This window comes from Drosophila novamexicana, unplaced genomic scaffold (assembly GCF_003285875.2).
Source record: "Drosophila novamexicana strain 15010-1031.04,08,12 unplaced genomic scaffold, DnovRS2.1 tig00000434-arrow-pilon, whole genome shotgun sequence".
In the NCBI taxonomy this organism is placed as follows: domain Eukaryota; kingdom Metazoa; phylum Arthropoda; class Insecta; order Diptera; family Drosophilidae; genus Drosophila; species Drosophila novamexicana.
The window spans coordinates 1361798-1383519 of NW_020824802.1; the positions used below are offsets into that span (position 1 = coordinate 1361798).

The 21722-nt window shown below is 37.7% G+C and overlaps 1 protein-coding gene across 5 annotated transcripts in view; it reads right to left on the bottom strand.

The window, feature by feature from the left end:
* The window catches only part of LOC115760423 (trypsin-1), a 76504-nt gene extending 55532 nt beyond the window's left edge, over positions 1–20972 (bottom strand). For 3 of the 5 annotated variants that reach the window (XR_004017648.1, XM_030701733.1, XM_030701735.1), the window contains exons 1-2: positions 20890–20972; positions 20576–20819 (exon numbers count right to left, since the gene is read on the bottom strand). Coding sequence is in view for 2 of the 5 variants with exons in the window: in XM_030701733.1 (XP_030557593.1) it covers positions 20576–20615 (40 nt within the window). In the remaining 3 variants the exon portion in view is untranslated. Of the gene's footprint in view, positions 1–20571; positions 20820–20889 lie in introns of all 5 variants that reach the window. The other 2 variants (XR_004017647.1, XM_030701734.1) reach the window with 1 other exon arrangement.
* Between the last annotated feature and the right edge of the window lie 750 nt (positions 20973–21722).

The window sequence follows — 21722 nt, forward strand, 5'->3', positions numbered from 1 at the left end:
CAATTAACCGATTAGTGGCTACTAATTGGAAAAAATATGTTTTTAAGTGGGAGGCTGAAGGCTTCCGATTTATTTGAATCCAAGATTAGAACTAAAGTACAATTGAGAACTTATGCTGCAAGTCAGCTATGGTTATGATAAAGCTGATTCTCTTAAAGCTTAAAAGCTCGCGGTGATCTTATGCTGCGAATCAGCTGTGTTTATGCTAAAGCTTCTTTCCTTTAAGTTTAAAAGCTCGCGGGAGTGGCTTGCGTAAGCTAGACGCTTTGAGTCATGTTTACGTTAGCATTGCGTTCTAGAGACTGGGTCTTTAGTTTACGTTATAAATTGCGCATGAGAATATGAATCTTTATGTTAAGTGGTTGCGCTGTTATGTTTATGTTAGAGCCGGGAATCTGGATATTTATGTAAGCAGAGCTGCAGCTGTGCGTTAAGTGGACGTAGTGATTGAAACGGGTCTAATAAGTCTGAAAGGGCTAAGTAATTGGGATAGCGACTTATACTGAAATGTTGTTTATGATTGCAATAAGAATTGCCTTGCGCGCTGGGTGATAACTTGTACGCCAGATTAGGGTGCGATATGTTGTACCAGTTTTTTTCCACTGAACTTTTGTCTATCATCATCTGTCTCTTTAATTGTTTATTGAGCAAATTTTCTATGTTTTAAGAGTTAGATTCACAATATTTGACATGTATGTTCTTGAATAGTATGAAGATATCAAGTATCTTTCATTTTATAACTATCGCCATCCCACACCATCGCCTCCTACTTATAAATCAATTACATAAACCATTTTGATCTAGAAACCAATTAAAGCCATAGTTTTAATGCAACTGTCTTTTTTTTTATTAATATACGAATATTCTTATGCTTACAACTTTATCCAGATCTGTTAAGAAACACAGAAGTTCTTAAAAAAACGTGTGGTTATATTGGCAGGCCACGCTTTTGCGGCACCTAGTGCAAATTGCATGCATTTTTGTATTTATGTACACACACACATTCATGCTCATCTTTATTGATTTCCATAAACAGCATTGCTATTGCGCTACTATTAAATTCTGTGCTGAGTGTATGTGCTCGATTCCTATGTCCCTTCAATTTTGCGAAATCTTATTTACATCTGACTACTATATCATAGATCTGACATAGGAACGATCAGTCGAAAACTAAGTTTTGTAATTAAAAACCTTTTTTGTTTATCAAGATATCTTGATCAAACTCGGCATTCACTATTTTCCCTGTGCTTTTTAGATACGGGCAAAGCACTTTAAGCATTATGAAAAGGTTGGGAGATAGCCTTTCTTTCTCGTTTAATATTGTTTTTTACTGCTTAAGCAAACGAGCTCGTAGCGCGAGCTGCATTTGATTGTTGGTGTTGGTAGAAGAATACATCGTTTTTCTATCTTTTTCAGAGTAATTTGAAGGGATTTAATAGCTATAACCACTTCTGTCTTTTCAGAGATATGTCCTATTATATTTATATTTATGTACTAGCGGGTACACCCCGGCCATGCTCGTTGCACATCTCTATATATAATGCTGTTTGTCCTAACTGACTGACTGATTGTTGATCAACGCACAGCCCATACCTTTAGTGCTTGGAAGCTGTAATTTTCACTGTAGTTACCTGATGATAAGGGTGCACTTACAAGCGGGGTTTCGGGAAATTCGTTCTCGCACGTTTGTATGAAACTTTTTTGTTTACTATCCGATCGGTCTCAAACTCAATTTTAAAGATCTTTGTTCAAAGCTATCATCCCTCCTCGGTGGAAATTGCGGTCAATTTGTTGGGTCACGTTTCGCACTCAAATTCAATTTCAAAGATCTATATTGAAAATCATTTTAGACATGTTTACATTTTTTGCAAAATCATTCGGTAATAAGTGCGATTCTAAGATTTTTTCAGTGATTTAGGAATTCCACCCACAACAGTGTTTAATAGGAGAAAAACGGTTGTATAAAAGTTTTTTGCTTAGCATCCGATCAGCTTCAAAAAAATTTGTAAAGATATTCGTCAAAATTTATCTGATGTGTGTTTCGCACATTTAGAAAAATCATCCCTCCTTGGTGGAAATAGGGGCCAAATATTTGGTATGTGACGTTTCACACTCAAATTCAATTCCAAGAATCTATATGAAAAATGAGCTGAGACGTGTTTCACATTTTTCATTTTTGAGTGGCAAAAGCGGGTCAAAGATATAATAAACGAAACTTTATTCTTCACCTTCAAGATTTTGAAAACTAATATGTTGTGGAGACCGTTGATTCTAACACTTGGATCTTTATTCGATGCACTTAAAAACATATATTTAAACAGAAGTGGAGATCAAGATGAGTAGATTTCAATTTTCTACGGGCGTGTACTTGATGGAAAGGTAATATATATACATATATATTGGCAAAGCGACAATAATGCTTCTAGAACAGTCGCAGCATACAACTTCAACTTGGGAATGGCAATTCCCAATCATTGTGAACTACCAAATATGTTGACATTTTCAATCATTGTTGTGACATTCTACGTGTAACCACACAGACATTCTACGTGCAACCAGATAGACATTCCGTATGCGCCGACATATATAAGAGGCTAACAAATTACTGACTTTATCTAAAAATAGCCTTAGCCAACAATAAACACTTAAACGAAATTAGTTTGCTCTTGCAAAATACCCATACACTCCGGCCAACTTAATGGGCAACCTTTTGACAAAGTGAAATCAGGCTGTTAGGATCGCTGGCGCAGATTAATTTAAATACGTATTGAATAGAGTTGTGTCGTTTAGCTGAGACCAAGTTCGATTGAACGGGTCATTAAAATGAACTACTGAAAATCTGTCATTTGGTTCACTCGTTCAGCTATTCCGTCGGTCATAAACGATGTATTCTGTACTCGTTCAGTCGGTCATGAACGTTGTATGCAACTCAGCAGTTCATCCGTTCCTGAGATGTTCAGTTCTCAATAAACATAAAAGATAGCGGGATTTTAATTTCAATATTGATTTGACTGCATAACTGAACTAAGCGAATAGTTCATGACCGACTGAGTAGCTGAGCAGAATTCATCGTTCATGACCGACTGAATAGCTGAACAAGTGAACTAAATGACCGATTTAGTTCACGGCCAGAAAATGAACGAGTGAAGTTATTCAGCAAACTGAACTAGAAATCCCCACTCTAGTATTGAATTAGGCATAAAGGATACCGTTTCACCGTCCGATAATAATCCACTGTTAGACGGGTATATTAGCGTAAATTACACTCTAATGTCCTTGAGATGGAACAACAAAACAAACCACTGCTAAGTTTCTTTTTGACATGGCATATAAAAATCTGAAGAACATGTTTGGTATTAAAATTGTGTGTTAACTTACTAAGCGCAAAATTGCGACAGAAAACCTTCTGTCCTGCACAAAAAAAGGCTTGCTGCGTAAATTTGTTGTGCCGCAATGCACATATAGGCGTTTCTGATGTTTGTATGCAAACTGTTCTTAGCGATGACGATTTGTCCGACCGCAACATGGGTTTTTCCAATACCTCCTTCAATATTTTATAATCCGTGCCATGAGTGATCATATTCTCCCCAAATAGGGCACGATATGAAGAATACCCGATCTATTAGTGCAGAGCACTAACATGAAATCCCCTGTTTTAAGAACGGCTTACCCGTTCTGCAGTGTCGTAATGTTCGGCTTACGAACCTTAAACCAAGTGCCGCTGTCACTTATTGTAGTTTGTTGCACTATAAAACAATGGCATATTTGTTCCAGGGAAATCTTTGTATCGCAGCTAAACTACCTTTCACAGACTGCAACCAATTATACTTGACAACTTGAATGGTCGGTAACGAATTCGAATTTCTGGAGTAACATCGGAACTTTTCGAATCCTAAAATGACTGCTAGGCACTCACGCTCAGCAGCCAAAGGCATCTGTATCTTCAGGCATCTGTACTAAAACGGCACCAATGCCAAAATCACTGGCGACACACGGAATTTTATTTTTCTTAAAATCATAATTTTTATACCCTTGCAGAGGGTATTATAATTTTGTCGTGAAATGTGAACGCATCGAAGGAGACTTCTCCGACCCCATAAGGTATATATGTTCTTGATCAGCATCAACAGCCGAATCTTAATGAAATTTTGCAGAAGTCCGTCTTTCGGTTGCACGCAGCACATATGTGAAAACCAGCTGGATCGGACCACTATATCATATAGCTGCCATAGGAACGATCGGTCGAAAATTAAGTTTTTGTATGAAAAAACATTTTGTTTATCAAGATATCTTGAGCAAACTCGGCAATTATTAGTTTTACTAATGTCCTCATATATATGCAAAATTCTATTAAGATCGGACCACTATATCATATAGCTGCCATACGAACGATCGGTCGAAAATTAAGTTTTTGTATGAAAAAACATTTTGTTTATCAAGATATCTTGACCAAATTCGGCATTAACTATTTTCCCTGTGCTTCTTAGATACGGGCAAAGCACTATAAGCATTATGAATAGGTTGGGTCTGCAAGGGTATTAGATCTTCGGCGTGCCGAAGATAGCCTTTCTTTCTCGTTAAAAATAAACTTTGTCCTTTTTAATAATAATACAATATCCCAATTGGCTCAAAAAACAGGATGTAGATATCGGTTTTTATCGATTGCGTGGAAACGGAGTAAGTTATCGATTATCGGAATCAAATGGACGGACGAGCGGGAAATTCAGAAATAACAAAAACTTTAAATCTTGTCAAATTTGAAAGGGCCATGCAGGCAGGCAAGCAACAGGCACACAAGCGCATAAATTCTTCTATTTATATACAAAATATGCAAGTATGCGTGCATAGCGAATCCAAAATATTTAAAATGCACACATGCCAACTCTACGGTATCCTTTGGAACGTTTCGCATAGTAAGAAAGCCATCGAATTTTGAGAAAAATTGAAATTGTGGACACTTTTGCTTGCGCGGACACGTACTCACACAGACAGTTAAACGGTTAATAGACAAATTAAAAAAGCACTGAGAGTAAGGCAAGCAGTTTCCTGTAGTGTGAGCGAATAAAAAAGAGCAGCGATGCCGTTCTATCAGACAGGTCATATGTATGTCTTACTCTCTTGCTGTCTGAGCGTGCGGGCGTGTCTCAAACCCGAACAAAAACGACGGCGACTTTGGACCAGCCGCATATAAAATTCGTGGCCCCAACATCTTCCGCTGGATGTCTAGTCTATATGTTGTTTGGTTAGTGCCACTAACTAATCCAATGCATAGATACGTCAAACAGTAAAATAATTAAATCACTATAAATCGCAACGAGTCAGCCCAGAGAGTGTAAGACACCTGAGAGTGGCAGCCGAATGCCGGCCTCGAAAATTGAACGTTTAGTATGAAGCCGCATCTCGCTCAGCGCACAACGTCTCTGCAGGTAATTTTTTTCTTAATATGTATGTCAGTTTTAAATCCTTACAGCCCAAATACATATGTGTGTAAATTAAGATTTAAATAATAGTCCTCGCGGATTATCTATATTTAACTTTATTTGGGTAATGATTTCTAAAACACTAGGCCGATACGGCGTAGTGAGTGAGTTAATTTAAGCGCGAAGTCTCTGGGCCGATGTGCCTCAGTGAAAGCCGAATTAAAAACTAAATTTACTAAAGATTGATCAAAATTTTCTAAACTATTGTTTGTTTTTCACAACGGCCGCTAGAATGCTTAGCTTGCGCCTCGTGCGCTGCCGTCGAGCCAGAACATCCGGCCCAGAGCTATGGTAGCATCTGATCTCCGCACTCATTTATAATGTTGTCGTCAATTATAGCACAGCATTCTCATGTGCAACTGGATACAGCATAACCTTTCTGCAAGCCGTTTTGATTTTCGGGAACATAATGATAAAGTAAAGGGCATTAACAGATTGTAATACTTTCACGGATGCAACGGACATAAGGTCAAAGGTCATAAGGTCTTATGAAATATCCTATATTAAGTGTTATGAGTTAACTTGAATGCATGTGCAGAGTGTGCCTCGCTCTTACTCATTGCATTGCGCATTTGTGTGCATCTCATTCCCCCTGCACAGCTTCTTAAAAAACCCCGAGATCTACAAACATACATATGTTTGTGCTGTGTGGATGTGCGCACATGTAGATCATAAAGTATTTCTTCGTCCAGTCAGGCAAAATGAGAATTTGATCTATTTTTTTTAATAAGCAATTAATATATATGCAGAGGTAGTCAAAAGTATTTACACACCATACATTATTTCGCCTTTACAACTTTAAAAGCTTTTTGCTGTTGTTATTGGAAGTCAGATGCAAAAATAACAGGTACTGTCGCATTTCTTGATCTATGCAGAAGCAAATGAGAGAAGAATTGGAAATGATAGCTGTTCATAGACTAAAAATAGATGCATGCGAACTGAAGCTTATCAGTTGTCAAACGTATTTACACGCATGTTGTTTGCGTCAAAATTATTTACACAATGCAAATTCGAGATTAGACCTTGATTTTCCTTGAGTAAGTTAAGTTCTAGTTGATGTTAAGCTCTTAATTGGAATTTAAGCTAACTGTTAACAGTTAAGTTAAAAGAGAAATTAAAGCAGTTAATTAATTATATGTCAAAAAAAAGGAACTATCAGTTAAGCATTGACCCGAGATTGTAACTAAATTTAAAACTGGTACTTCCACATCTGAATGGGCTTATTTGTACAAAATATCGCGAAAAACTGTGTACAATTTAGTTAAAAAGAAGAACACACTCTGAAAATTGGAAAATAAAACAAGAACTGGCCGATAACCTGTGTTTGACCCAAGAGAATGCAGACACATAATACGAGTTGTACTAAGCAATCCCACTATAAGTCCTGTTAAAATTGCCGAAGCTTCGAAAATGTTTACTGGAAAACATATAAGCGATAGTAAACTGCGTCGCAGATTGAAAGAAGTTGACACCTCTGTTGTTCGTTAAGTAGTTGACATTACCCCATTAAACAAGGAAAAACGTCTCGCATTTGCCTTGGAGTACATAGAGAAGCCTCTCGAGATCTGGATTTGATGTTTTATGGGCAGATGAAGTTGCGTTTCAGTTTCAGGGATCCTTTGGTAAGCAATTTATGCATTTCCCAAAACAACTAAAGGGTAAAGCAGTTCAGCCAATCAACAGGTTTTGGTGGTGCACGGTGCTGTTCTGGGGCTGTTTGAGCTATTATGGAGACTTGGTACTGATAGAGGGTACACTACATTAAACTGGAGACCTCCATATCTTAAATGATTACGCATTCACCTCGGCAAACTGAGTATTCTCCACGCATGACTGGATCCTACAGCAGGACAATGCTCCATGCCATAACGGTCGAGTACAAAGTACAAGTACAAAAAAAGCAAAGCCCCGATCTGATCATTATCGAAAACGTTTGGGCTTTCGTTAAGAGTCAGAGAATCGATAGAGAATTGATAGAGATCGTCGACGCGACGAAACGAAACTATTGCAAATTAACTCTTGACCTTGCGCGTAACTTAGTCCTGTCCATACCAGCAAGACTCTAAACAGCCATTGATGCCAAAGGCGGTGTGACTATTTATTAGCTGATTTAATTATATATTTGTACAACTCTGTGCAAATATATTTGACGCAAAGAAAATGTGTGTAAATACGTTTGACAACTGATAAGCATCAGTTTATCAGCTTATATTTTAAACCCATGAACTGTTATAATTTCTAATTTTTCTTTCATTTGATTCTGCAAAGATGTAAAAACACGACAATAACCGTTATTTTGGTATCTGAGTACAAAAGCAGCAGCAACAAGCAATTAAAGTTGAAAGCTCAAAAAAATGCACGCTGTGTAAATACTTTTGACCACCTCTGTATGCACATATATTAAACAAGTAAGAGGTTCTAGTCGGGAGCTCCCGACTAGGGGATACCCTGAACCCTCTTCTTCCAACATCAAATGCATATTTATATTCTATTTTAGAAGCTATATGTCAAGTTTGGTGACTCTAGCTCTTATTATTTACCAAAATTGCCCAAAAAACAGGATATCGATATCGATTTTTATCGATTGCTTGGAAACGGATTAAGTTATCGATTATCGGAAACAAACTCGATCTGCGCGGGAACTAGGAGCACCTACATCAAGTCTTTAGCTCTTATAGGTTCTGAGATCCTTGCGTTCATACATACGGACGGACGGACAGACCGACGGACATGGCTAGATCGACTCGGCTATTGATGCTGAAGAATATATATACTTTATGGGGTCGGAGATGCTTCCTTCTGCCTGTTACATACATTTGGCTTTCGCACAAATACAATATACCCTTGTAGCCAATTTTAATGGGTTCAGGGTATAAAAAAGAATTAGCCGCAGCGACGTTGTGCGATGAGCGAATTGCGGCTTCATAATGAACGTTCGACTTTCGAGGCCGGCGCTCGGCCGCCACTCTTAGCAGTCTTACTCTCTCTGGGCATAACAAAATGGTCGCAGGCACCCACTGTGGGGCTCACTCGTGATTCGATTATTCTGCTGTTCGATGTTCTATACATGGTATGGTTAGTGTCTTTACATATTAAAAACTGTGAGACGATTATAATTTCAAATTGTAAGTATAAGCTTTTTAAGGGTATTGATAAATTTTATATCAGGCAATACGATGATATGAGGCGCTCAGTTTTCTGTAATCTATAGTTGCAGTGATTTCTGACAACTACACCCTTTTGCCTTTTAAATTAAACAAAATATATTGACAATCTTCATCTTACATAACACGTGTAAACAAATGCGTAATCTAATTGAGATCCTCTAAGCTTATTGATACAAATATTCCAATTTACTGGAAGGTGTAATTCTTAGCTAATAGTATCTGAAGATCGAATGTATCACAAATGCATTAATATTAACTTACCGCAATCGCATTTTGTAAGATTAGTGCTTTCATTATTTTCCGTATCATCCTCTGGGTCAAACCCAAAGGCACTTGAAACTCCGGAGCTTATTCGAAAAATTGTATCAAAAAGAAATTTACTAGTTCTTTGAGAATTATCACTGTGAAACGAGTAATTTTTTAAAGACAAATTGGATTTCATTAACTGTTCGAAACAGGTGACACTTTTATTGATAGTCACCATTAGAATTACTATGCAACATAATATATTCATCTTTATAATTAAGTAAACATATTCAAATTATATATTGTAATTATTACATCAGTATTTAATTTATATGATATTTTCAAAAGTAAATATTGCCACTCGTAACCTCTTCGTCATAAATAGGAATGTAGAGTACAAACCGACTAAAATAATAATTAGGACCAGGGATTTAGTGTACTTTTCAAATTGGCTGCTCAATTTAAAGCATTAAGGAAACTGAAATTTTTACTTAAAATATATTCTGTGAATAAAGCACATATTAAGTGTGTTATATTCATGGAAATCGAATGCATTGAACTTTATTATTAGCTACCCAATCGGCATGAAACTCAATGAAAATATATACATATATGTACATCAGTGTCCGTTCGTGTTTCTTTATAAACGATAGCTTCGATCTCAGAAACGTTAGAAGTCCAGTTCCACTATCAACATTTCTTACATTTTTTGTGAATGTGAAGTATGTGCTTGTACGTGTTCCCTTAAGACACACATTTGCACATTTGCAAAAAATGTTGGTATTCACCCAGAATAATTCGTGTTTTTGCGATGAATTATAGAAGTTCATATCGATATTATGGGAAATATGAAATTATCATTTCCACAAACAGCTTATATAATAAACAAGAGGTTCTAGTCGGGAGTTCCCGACTAAGGGATACCTTCTTATCCCAACACCAAATGCAGAAAGCGCTACGCGCTCGTTTGTAGTAATAAAGATTAATTAAAAAAAAAAAAGTTTCCTTGGCAGGGTTTGAACTATCTGCACTTCTTGCCGCCGTCTCTACTCAACAGCCACACCACTCAAAAAAAAATAGCTTCCTCGGTAGGGCTTGAACTTGCGACATATCACGCCACTTTCCACCGCCTCTACTCAATGAGTAGAGAAAAAAAACTAATAAAAATAGCAGCACTGAAAAAAATACAATCGAATTCGAAGCAGACGCGCATGAATGAGTGTGAGTACATGTATACAGAAATTCTTGGATTTTGCGTCGCAAAATCAAAATACCGAACCACAAAACAAAAACCGATCTTAATGAAATTTTCTACAGTATATCTTATTGTACCATAAAATATTTGTGTTGTCTCAACAAGCTAATTGCATTAAAATTGTAGCTTAAATTGGTGGGCTTGTATTGCCTATTTATTGGGCTATTAATTGATTTATAGCTATGACGTAGTAGCGGGGAGGTGGCGATAGGTACAAACTACTATTTTAGAGTAAACATATGACTTTTGGAGACTCTAGCTCTTATTATTTTCCCAATTTCCTCAAAATGCAGTATTTCGATATCGATTTTTATCGATTGCTTGTAAACTGAGTAAGTTATCGATAATCAGAAACAAACTCAATCTGCGCATAGACAAGGAGGACCTACAGCTTTAATTTCAAGTTTCTAGCTCTTATAGGCTCTAATATTCTTGTGTTCATACATACGGACAGACGGACAGACATGGCTAGATCGACTCGGCAGTTCATTTATTTTAATTTTTTTATTTATTAATGGTCGACGAAACGAGTGTCTTCCTCATTATTCAATAGATTATACATAAAATAGATAATGAAATTTAATGCTGAGAGCCTAGTTAGAGAACACAATTTTCTAAATAGCATCACCGACCGATGGAGGTGTTTTATTTGCCAGTCCGGCCAACAGCGCACCTTTTCACAGCTTATTTTGTCAGTGACACTATTAGAGCCTACATACAAGCAGAAGGGTGTAAATAGGAAAAAGTGTTCTTAAGTAAAATTAAAAATAATCTTAATTTGCTATATTAATTAAGAAAATAAAATAAACATGAAAAAAGAAAGCAAAAAGTTAATAAAGTAAAAAATGTATGCTAGATGTATAGAGTGTTAAGTAGATAGGACAAAGAGAAAAGTAGGAGAAAGTAGAGAAAATGAGGGGGAAAAGCCTGTCCGGCTGTATGCACCTGCTCATAGCTGGGAATGGTCAGTGACTTCCCGAAGGTATTCTGAAAGCAAAGATTTTATTAGGGGTAGAGAAAGTTCGGTAGAGAAAACGTGATGCAAACTATTATTGTTTTTACATAGCACGCAAAACGGATTGTGCATCGCGTAGTCTGTTGTGCACGTAGATATGAATAAAGAACGATAATCTCTGGTTGGTCTAACCGGAACAGAGAATTGAACACGCCCTAGCAGAAAAGGACAATTTATATCGCCAATAATCAACTAACATAGAAGGACAACACCGAGAATTGTCCTACGGATGGTAAACGACGGAAGGTTAAGAAGAAGCAGCCTGCTGGAGTAGGATGGCAACCAAAGATTAGGATCCCAATTTAAACCTCGTAAGGCAAAAAGCAGAAATTGCTTCTGAACATACTGAGGAGACAAGATGCAAGAGCAGTACTCAAGGATAGGGCTAACAAGAGAGATGTACAGAAGTTTTGTTATACAAGGATCGTTAAACTCTTTAGACCATCGTTTAATGAATCCAAGTACACCTTTTGCATCATTAACGATGGTATCTATGAGAAGATTGAAACAGAGTTTAGAATCAAAAATAACGCCTAGATCCCTAACTGGTAGTATACGTTGCAAATGGATATTGCCGATTGTATAACTCACAAGATTAGTACGATTAAATGTCATAAACATACACTTTGAACAATTTAGATGCAATTGATTGGCCGAACACCATAGTTGCATAGCGTTCAAATCGTCTTGTATACGAGAATGATGTAGGGGATTAATGTATGATAGAATAAGTTTGATATCGTCCGCATACATGAGTACACGGGCATGTGATATAACAGAGATAATTTATAAAAAGAGTAAAGGTCCAAGATGACTACCTTGAGGAACACAGAAAGTAACGTGAACCTGTTTAGAAGTAGTCAGCCTCAGCATTACTCTTTGGGTCCTACCTTTTAAATAAGAATTAATCCAAAGCAAAAGAGACGGAGGGAAACCTATTCGGTCAAGTTAAAGCAGTAAAATGTCATGGTGCCGGAGTCAAATGCCTTACTGAAGTCAATGTAAATGACATCTGTTTGCATTTTCGAAAGGAAAGCATCATTTACCAAGGAAGTAAACTCAAGCAGATTGGTCGTAGTTGACCAATTCTTTACGAATCCATGTTGCTGCAAATTCGAAGTGATTATTTTTTCAAATTATTTAGGAATAGCGGACAGTTTTGCAATGCCCCTGTAATTTTGTATATCAGACTTTCCACCTTTCTTGTGGAGAGTAATGATATAAGATTCTTTTCAAAGAGATGGAAAGACAGAAGATTCAAGGGATAGATTAAAAAGCTTTAGCAATGGATAAAGAAGGGAAGAACTACACTCCTTAGTAGACAACTAGGAATATTGTCAGGCTCAGGAGAGTAAGAAGATTTAAAGAGTTTATAGCTAAAAGGAAAGAGGAGTGTGAAATAATGGGAGGAGGTATAGATCTAGAGAAAGAAGTAGTATACGGGTAAGAATTGGTATTCGGACAGATTAAAGAGTAAGTTGATTGGAAAGAATTAGCAAAGAGGTTAGCAGAATCAGAGTCATTGCTAGCTTTATCTATCACGAGAGAAAAAGAAGATGGCAAGCTTGAAGATTTACGCTTCAAGTTTTCAAAATTATAAAACTGCTTCGGATTTCGGGCAAATTTCCTTTTACAATGAGTGAGATAATTTTCATAGCATTGAGAATTCAGAAGAAAGAAGTTCGACAAGGCTATGGAATATTTAGCCAAGTCTGTACACAAACCTATTTAAACATTTTAAAATATTTAGATTTTTAATTTTTTAGTTGTGACAATCTGGGAGTAAAACAGTGTGGTTTTGAGATAAAGTAGGGGACCTAGACACATTAAAAATAAAGTAGTCGTTAACAAATAGCATTTGACCGCTCTATTTAAATGTTTAAAATTGAATTGATATGAAACAACAAAAGATCAAGCATGCAGTCTGTAAATTCGTGCTGTGCTGTGCTGAGGGCACTAGATAGTTTTCAGCAGTGAATAATGACCAAGATATGTTCGGCAAATTAAAATCACCATAAAATCCCCCAAAACCATAAATATTCCGTGTAGGAAAAACACCTTAACTGAGACAATCTCTGCGTCAGTAGGCGTACTAAAACAGAAATGCTTTGACTGGAGAGTGGCTTTAACGGCAATAAACACCCCACCACCTCGAGTCGGCCGATCATTTCTATGCAAAATAAAATTATTTGAAGAAACCTCAAAATCAGATATGGTTGCAAATGTACGTAACAGGCAGAAGAAAGCATCTCCGACCCCATAAAGTATGAATATTCTTGATCAGCACCAATAGCCGAGTCGATGTCCGTCCTTCTGTCCGTCCGTCCGATAACTTACTCCGTTTCCAAGCAATCGATAAAAATCGATATCGACATCCTGTTTTTTGGGCAATTTTAGTAAATAATAGGAGCTAGAGCCACCAAACTTGACATATAGCTTCTAAAATAGAATATATAAGTATGTATGGTATATCTTATTGTACCATAGAATTTTGTGTATTCTGAAAAAATCAATTGCATTTAAATTGTGGTTTAAATTGGTTGGCAATAAAAGTTGGGTTATTAAGTTGATTCATAGCTCTGGGGTGGTAGCGGGGAGGTGGCGATAAGTATGAAATGAAAGATACTAGAAATATCTATAATATTCTAGAAGCAACATATCATGTTTGGTGGCTCTAGCTCTTATTATTAACCCAATCTGCTAAAAAAAACTGGATGTCGATATCGATTTTTATCGATTGCTCTGAAACGGAGTAAGTTATCGATTTTAGGAAACAAACTCGATCTGCGCAGGCGCTAGGAGCATCTACATCTAAAATTTCAAGTCTCTAGCTCTTATAGGTTCTGAGATCCTTTGGCTCATACATACGGACGGACGGACGGACGGACAGACAGACGGACATGGCTAGATCGACTCGGCTATTGATGCTGATCAAGAATATATATACTTCATGGGGTCGGAGATGCTTCCTTCTGCCTGTTACATACATTTGGATTTTGCACAAATGCAATATACCCTTATACCCATTTTTAATGGGTTCAGGCACCAAAACAAAAGAAAAAATAGTTTCCTAGGTCTGGCTCGAACCTGCGACGGACCGCGAAACTTGCTATGCCTCTACTTAACAGCCACACCAATAATTATTATCGACAAAAAAAAAACAAACTAAAATGCTGTTAGAATGCGAAGCAGACGCGCATGAATGTGTGTGTGTACATGTATACACAAATTCTTGATGGTTTCGCAGCTGTGCCATCCAATTGCGCAGTTACATATAGCTTTAGTTTTCACTTAACCGATCTTAATGAAATTTTCTACAGTATATCTTATTATACCCTGAGCCCATTACATACATTTGCATTTTGCACAAATACAATATATCCTTTTAACCATTTTCAATGGGATCAGGGTAAAAAAAGCAAGATTAAAGCGCAAAAATATATAAATTGTTGGAGCACAAGTAAAACACGTCAATCACTCTCAACTGATGCTGATAAAGAATATATATATTATTTATGGGATTGGAGATGCTTCCCTCTGCCTGCTACATACATTTGCACAAATACATTACACCCTTTTTACCCATTTTCAATGGGTTCAGGGTATGACAAATAAGAGCTTCTAGTCTGGAGCTCCCGACTAGATAATACCCTGAACCCTCTTATTCCAATACCAAATGCAGTTCGCACAACGTGTTCGTTTGAAGTAATAAAGATAAATTAAACAAGTAAGAGGTTCAAGTCGGGAGCTCCCGGCTAGACAATACGCTTAACCCTCTTATTACAATACAAAATAAAAAAAAAAAGTTCCCTTGGCAGGGTTCGAACTCGCAACTGACCGTATTACTTGCTGACAACTCTACTGAATAACCCCACCAGCCAAAAAAAAAAATATATTTTCCCCGGTAGGGCTCGAACTAGCGACAGACCTCACTACTTACGCACTACTTGAGAAAACCCGAATTAAAATAGTAGCACAGATAACAATCGCAATTGCAATTATATATATACTATAAGCAGCATATCAGGTTTGGTTACTCTCGCACTTAATATTTAATTTTTCCAATTTGCTCAGAACACAGGATGTCGATATGAATTTTTCGATTGCTTGGAAACGGAGTAAGCTATCGATTATCGGAAACAAACTCGATCTGCGCAGGCAATAGGAGGAACTACAGCTAAAATTTCAAGTCTCTAGTTCTTATAGGTTCTGATATCCCTTAGCTTATACATACACCGACGGACAGACGGACGAACGGACGGACAGACAGACGGACATGGCTAGAAAGACTCGGCTTTTGATGCTGATAAATAATACATACACTTTATGGGGTCGGAGATGCTTCATTCTGCCTGCTACATACATTTACATTTGAGCAAAACATTATGCCATTTTTACCCATATTCAATGAGTTCAGGGTATATTTCATCAAGATCGGTTAAGAAACACAACCGTTATTAAAGAAAATATGATTTGACACTCCTCGTATCAGCGTCAGCAAGCGCAAATTCTAAGAATTTCTTTATACATGTACACACACACATTCATGCGCGCATGCTTCAATTTATATCAACAGCATTGCAATTGCGATTGTATTGTTTTCTGTGTTGCTAGTTTAATTCTTTTTTTTTTCTCAACAAGACTTAATTATTGGTGTGACTGTTGAGTAGAGTCGTCAGCAAATAATGCTGTCAGTTGCAAGCTCGAACCCTGTCATGGGAACTTTTCTTTTTTAATTTATCTTTACTACTTCAAACGAGCGCATTGCGCGAACTGCATTTGATGATAGATTAAAAGAGTTCAGGGTATTCCCTAGTCGGGAACTCCCGACTAGAACATCTTACTTGTTAATATTTTAAGAAGGCTAAGTCTCACAGAGTCCATTGAATTGACCTCTACCTCAAGGCCGGCTTATTTGTCTGCTGAGAGGACCATTTGCGGCGCTTAGATAAATAAAATCAAAACAAAAGGAGAATAATGTTTGATTGAAGAATGGCTTTCATATATTACCGACAACTGACACTTGCTTATGCAATCACAGTATTTGAACTTCGTAAATTTAAGAAATGTTGGGAGTAGTGGAATCAGCCAATGAGAGCTAAGGATTTAAAATTTGAATGTGGTTCTACCTTGAGCCCTCATTTTTAATCATTAATAATCTTCCGTTTCTTCGATATCAAGAACCCATATGAAAATCTTTTTCTTGATACCATTTCTTAGAGCTTTCAAGAGATATAGGCAGAACATTTTGTATGTGGGCTTTAACATTATATACACGAATCCGGAATGAGTCACCTTTTGGATACCCGAGCTGCGCAGCAAGCGGCGCGGTACATTTTAGAGGTGTTTCACAATTTTTAAAAATACACCCCTTCTAAGGGGTCCAAAATTTGGTGTGACAAGTTTCGGGCTCAAAATTATTTCCAAGAATCTTCATGAAATTTCCACTTAAGTGTAGTGGTCAAAGGAAACGTGAGTGAACGTGTAGCGATTTTCGTCCCTTATGGATGAAAAGTGCAGGCTAAAGTTTGTCCTGTGAAGTTTCGTAATTATTTATGATTCGTATTAAAATGTATTTTAGCCTTGCGAATATAATTTCTGTTTCACACCTTTTGAAAATCCTCTGGATGCAAAATGCTGATCGAAGGTCTATAAATCAGAGTATATATATACACTAGTCGGCATAATTATTTTGACGAATGAAAAATTGAGCATTTATAAGTTTAATTTTTTAACAGATTTGTTAAGAATTCTTCTTTATTTTTTTCATTTTTATATATAACTAATACAAACTTAAAAAAAAAGCCAAACAATTTTATTTTCATAGAAACGTAAGAAGAAATCGATTAATTAGTAATTTCATGTTTTTTGACAAGAATGTAATACTAAGAAAACAATATTTAAGCTTAACAAAAGCAAACAAGTAAGATGCTCTAGTCGGGAGGTCCCGGCTGGAAAATACCCTGAACCCTCTTCTATCAAATTCTTCATCAAATTCAGTTTGCGCTACGCGCTCGTTTGCTTCAGCAGTACTAAAAATAAATTTAAAAAAAAAAAACTGTTTCCTCGATAGGTTTCGCACTCGTAACAGACCACACAATTTGCAAACGCCTTTACTCAACAGCCACACCGGGAAATGGGTCTTAAATAGAAAAAGCGGAGTAAACTAGCAGCACAGAAAACAATACAATCGCAATTGCAAAAGGAGACGCGTGTGTGTGTACATGTATACAGAAATTCTTCCAATTTGTGCTAGCTGCCGCAAACACGAGCCTGTCCAATACACACTTTCTTTAATAATTTTTGTGTTTCTTAACCGATCTTGATGAAATTTTCAGCAGTAGATCGTATTGTACTAGAGACTATTCGTCAATTGCAATAAAATTGTGCCTTAAATTGGTGGGCAATACAAATTGGACTTTTTACTTGATATATAGTTATAACTATTCTCGAAGTTACATGCCAAGTTTGGTAACCTAGAGGTTTGTTTTACAATACGATTTCGATGCCAATTTTGATTGACTACTTGGAAACGAGGCAAGTTATCTATTATCGGAAAAAAACTTCTAATGCGCGGGAGTTACCGAATATACCACACAGGATATACAAGATTCGGTTCCACCCGCCAAGCCGCCGAAAAACGGTCATTGCCCAGACAAGACCAGCGCAGCATTGTGACACTTTGTTGCAATGTGCTCCTAGTGTCAGCGCAGATCGAGTTTGTTTCCGATAATTGATAACTTACACCGTTTTCAAGCTATCAATAAAAAGCGATATCGATATCCTGTTTTTTGGGCAATTTAGGTAAATAAGAAGAGCTAGAGTCACCAAACTTGACATATAGCTTCTAAAATAGATTATATATATGCATTTATTGTTGGCAGAAGAGGGTTCAGGGTATCCCCTAGTCGGGAGTTCCCGACTAGAACCTCTTACTTGTTATACCCGAACCCATTGAAAATGGGTAAGAAGGGTATAATGTATTTGTGCAAGTGTATGTAACAGGCAGGAGGAAGCATCTCCGACCCCAACAGGTATACATATATATTCTTGATCAGCATCAAGAGCTGAGTCGATCTTGCCATGTCCGTCTGACTGTCCGTCCGTCCGTATGTATGAACGCAAGGATCTTACAAACTATAAGAGCTTGAAATTTTAGCTGTAGGTCCTCCTGGTCCATGCGCAGATCGAGTTTGTTTCCGATTATCGATAACTTACTCAGTTTCCAAGCAATAGATAAAAATCGATATCCATTTTTTGAACAAATTGGGTAAATAATAAGAGCTAGAGCCACCTAAAGTGATATGTTAACTCTAGAATAGTGTATATATATCAAGTATCTTTCATTTTATACCTATCGTCACCTCCCCGCTACCATCGCAATGCTATAAATCAAGTAAATAGCCCAACTTATATAATACAATTTACTTTTTGAGAATACACACACTAATACACTTATATTCTATGGTACAATAAGATATACTGTAGAAAATTTGATTAAGATCGGTTAAGAAACAAGAATATGTACACACACATTCATGCGCGTCTGCTTCGAATCCATCAACGGTTTTACAATTGCGATTGTATTGCTTTCTCTGTTACTATTTTAATTCGTTTTTTTCTCACTAAGACTCAATTATTGATGTGGCTGTTGAGTAGAGGCGGTGGCGTGTGGTGTTGTCTGTCGCGAGTTCGAGACCTATAGAGGAAACTTTTTGTTTTTGGCTGGTGTGGTTGTTCAGTAGAGACGGCGGGAAGTAGTGCGGTTAGTTGCGAGTTCGAACCCTTACAAGGGATCTTTTTTTTTTTTGTATTTTATCTTTGATACTATTAAAGCAAAATACCGCGTAGCGTGAGCTGAGTTGGGATCAGGAACATCCCGACAAACAACTACAGACTGTGACAAGAATAACCTCAACACCGTCAATGACTTCGACTTTAAGCTCCCCTCCACCCAACCAAACTGCCATAACAGCAAACCAGATGGACTTAGTTTGGTCCCTTAGAATCCCGGAGGTGATCTGCTTCCTACCGCCTTATGACGGTAATCCTAAAAAACTAAGCGTTTTATTAATAATGTAGAGGAAATCCTAATCCTAATAAGAGGAACGGATAAGACCCCATGTGGACAAATGCTCCTAAGGGCAATTAGGCTGAAAATTAAAGGCAAGGCTGGTGATGCGGTCCACGCATCTGGAGTCGGCCTTAATTTTAATGAGATTAAAGATGCTTTAATTCTGCATTGTTCCGACAAGCGTGACGAAACTACTCTCATGTTCGAATTACATAACCTCGCTTTTTCTCAATACCCAATACAACTTTTAATTGAAAAAATTTGCGAAGTCAGAACAGCCCTTTCAATTTGACAGATACAAAAGAATGCGAACCAATATTGATACAAACAAAGTAAGGATTGTTCGCAAATACTTGTTTAAATAAATAAATAAATCGATGAGACCCACTAACCTTTAGGAAGCCTTCGAATGGGCTATTAAAGAAAGGGGCATTTACTTCCAAGAAAATAGGAGGAAGCAAGAAACTGACGGGCTGCAAAAGGGATATCAGGGCAACCAAAGTAACGGCTGCAAGCCAAGAGAGAACGGAAAGAAGAGGGACTATCGACAGTGCGTCCCAAATGAAAAGGACCATTACCAACATAAAAAAACGTATCAACAATAATGCCAAAAGACCACCAGAACGAACAGAGAAGACATGAAAACTCAAACTCGAACACAACCAGGGATTCATTGTACATTGTAATTCATTTAAAATCCGGATACCCCCAAAGTTTCTAATAGACACAGCTGTAACCTTGTCGTTCATCAACCCAAAAATTGTCACTGATTCAGACGAAAACTCTTAGAAATCCAATTTCCATTAAAACAGTACTTAACGTACAAGTTTACAGAGGCCAACAACACCAGCTCCAGATGCTGATATTGCACTGGGCCGGATGTTCTTACGAGTTAACAGGGGTCAGCAAAATGCAATATAACACCAGCCACAGATGCTGACATAGTTCTGGGCCGAATGTTCTTGGACGACGGCAGCGCACGAGGCGCAAGCTAAGCATTCTAGCAGCCGTTGTGAAAAGCACACAATAGCATAGGTAATCCTTTATAAATTTAGTTTTTAATTCGGCTTTCACTGAGGCACATCGGCCCAGTGACCTCGCGCATAAATTAACTCACACGCTACGGCGTATCGGTTTTATAAACCATATAACATTAATTAATTTTGTGTTACCCAAATAATAATATAATCAAAATAAAGTCTTACATCGAAAATCCGCGAGGACTTCTTATTTATATCTTAAAGTGTAAAGAACTAATCTACCAGTACAAGCCACTTCGCGCTGTTTAATAGCAATACCGAACCTACCAGTGCAAACAATAAAAGCTGTCTTACCTACATGAATTTACGTCAGCGGCACAGGCCCAATAAAAAGCCATTTGATACACCGAAGCCCCTGGAGCTCTTCGGTCAGCGACTCTTCACCAAGCCAGCGCGCAAGCGGGTTTAAGCAGCGAAGTTAACCAACACCCATAGACTTCAGCGAGGGATCATAAAAAAGCATTCGCGACTGCAGCGTGGGATGCAGTAGTTTTAGACGTCGACCATACTACCCTTGTAGAATTTTCAATTTGCGTGATTTACTTAAAATAAAATCCAAAAATACATAAGTGAGAAATATAAAAAATTGCAGTAATTGTGCTTCCAACTAACTTTGAGTAACACAATTTTGCATCCATCAGCAATTTTCAATAAACTCTCCTCTGTCAGCATTCATTTAATTTACTGTTTTTAATTTGAAGTTGTGTTGTTATTATTGTTGACAGTATAGTCCATGAACAACTCGTTTCTCAGGTACAGAACAAAATGGGAATGGAGCCTGAGCAGCTTAGAGCTTTGGTGCAGGCCGCCTTAGAAGCACAGAGCGCAGGAATGAAACAAAGAGATGCAGAACTGAGGGATTCCTTAAACGCTCGGATACAAGAATTGGCAGGCAGAATATCTGAATCCCTCAGTTCTGCTAACTTTTCTCACCAATAAGGTCAACATGTCCTACGAACCAAGCATGGCACAAGGGCTCTGTAGGAAGTTGAGAGATGATGCTGTTTATGTCTCAGGCCTAAAGCATAGCCTGACGGATGTCCTGTTAGCTGCAAAGCGTAAGGACTTACCGTCGGCCCTAGCTGTAGCGCAAGAGGTAGAGGCTAACCATGAGAGGTACGCCTTTGCAGTTGGCTTCGCTAAAGGGCAAGAAGATAGAGAAGGAATAGTGACCCCGAAGCCACAGGTCCGTCAACAGCAGGGGGATCCGCAACCCAGCGGTTCAAAATATCCTTACTATACTAAACAACAGAAACAGCAACAAAGTCAATTTGAGCAACAGAGTGGCAGGTGAAACAAAGGTGGCGGGTCACAGTACTCAATGGACGTCGATCCATCTGTGTCAAAAATTCTACAACCATCGCAGGCACCAGTCTACGTTAACTCTAGCGCTCCTCAAGCCTACAAAAGAACGGCCACGTCTGGGCGTTTAAGCGGACAGGGGA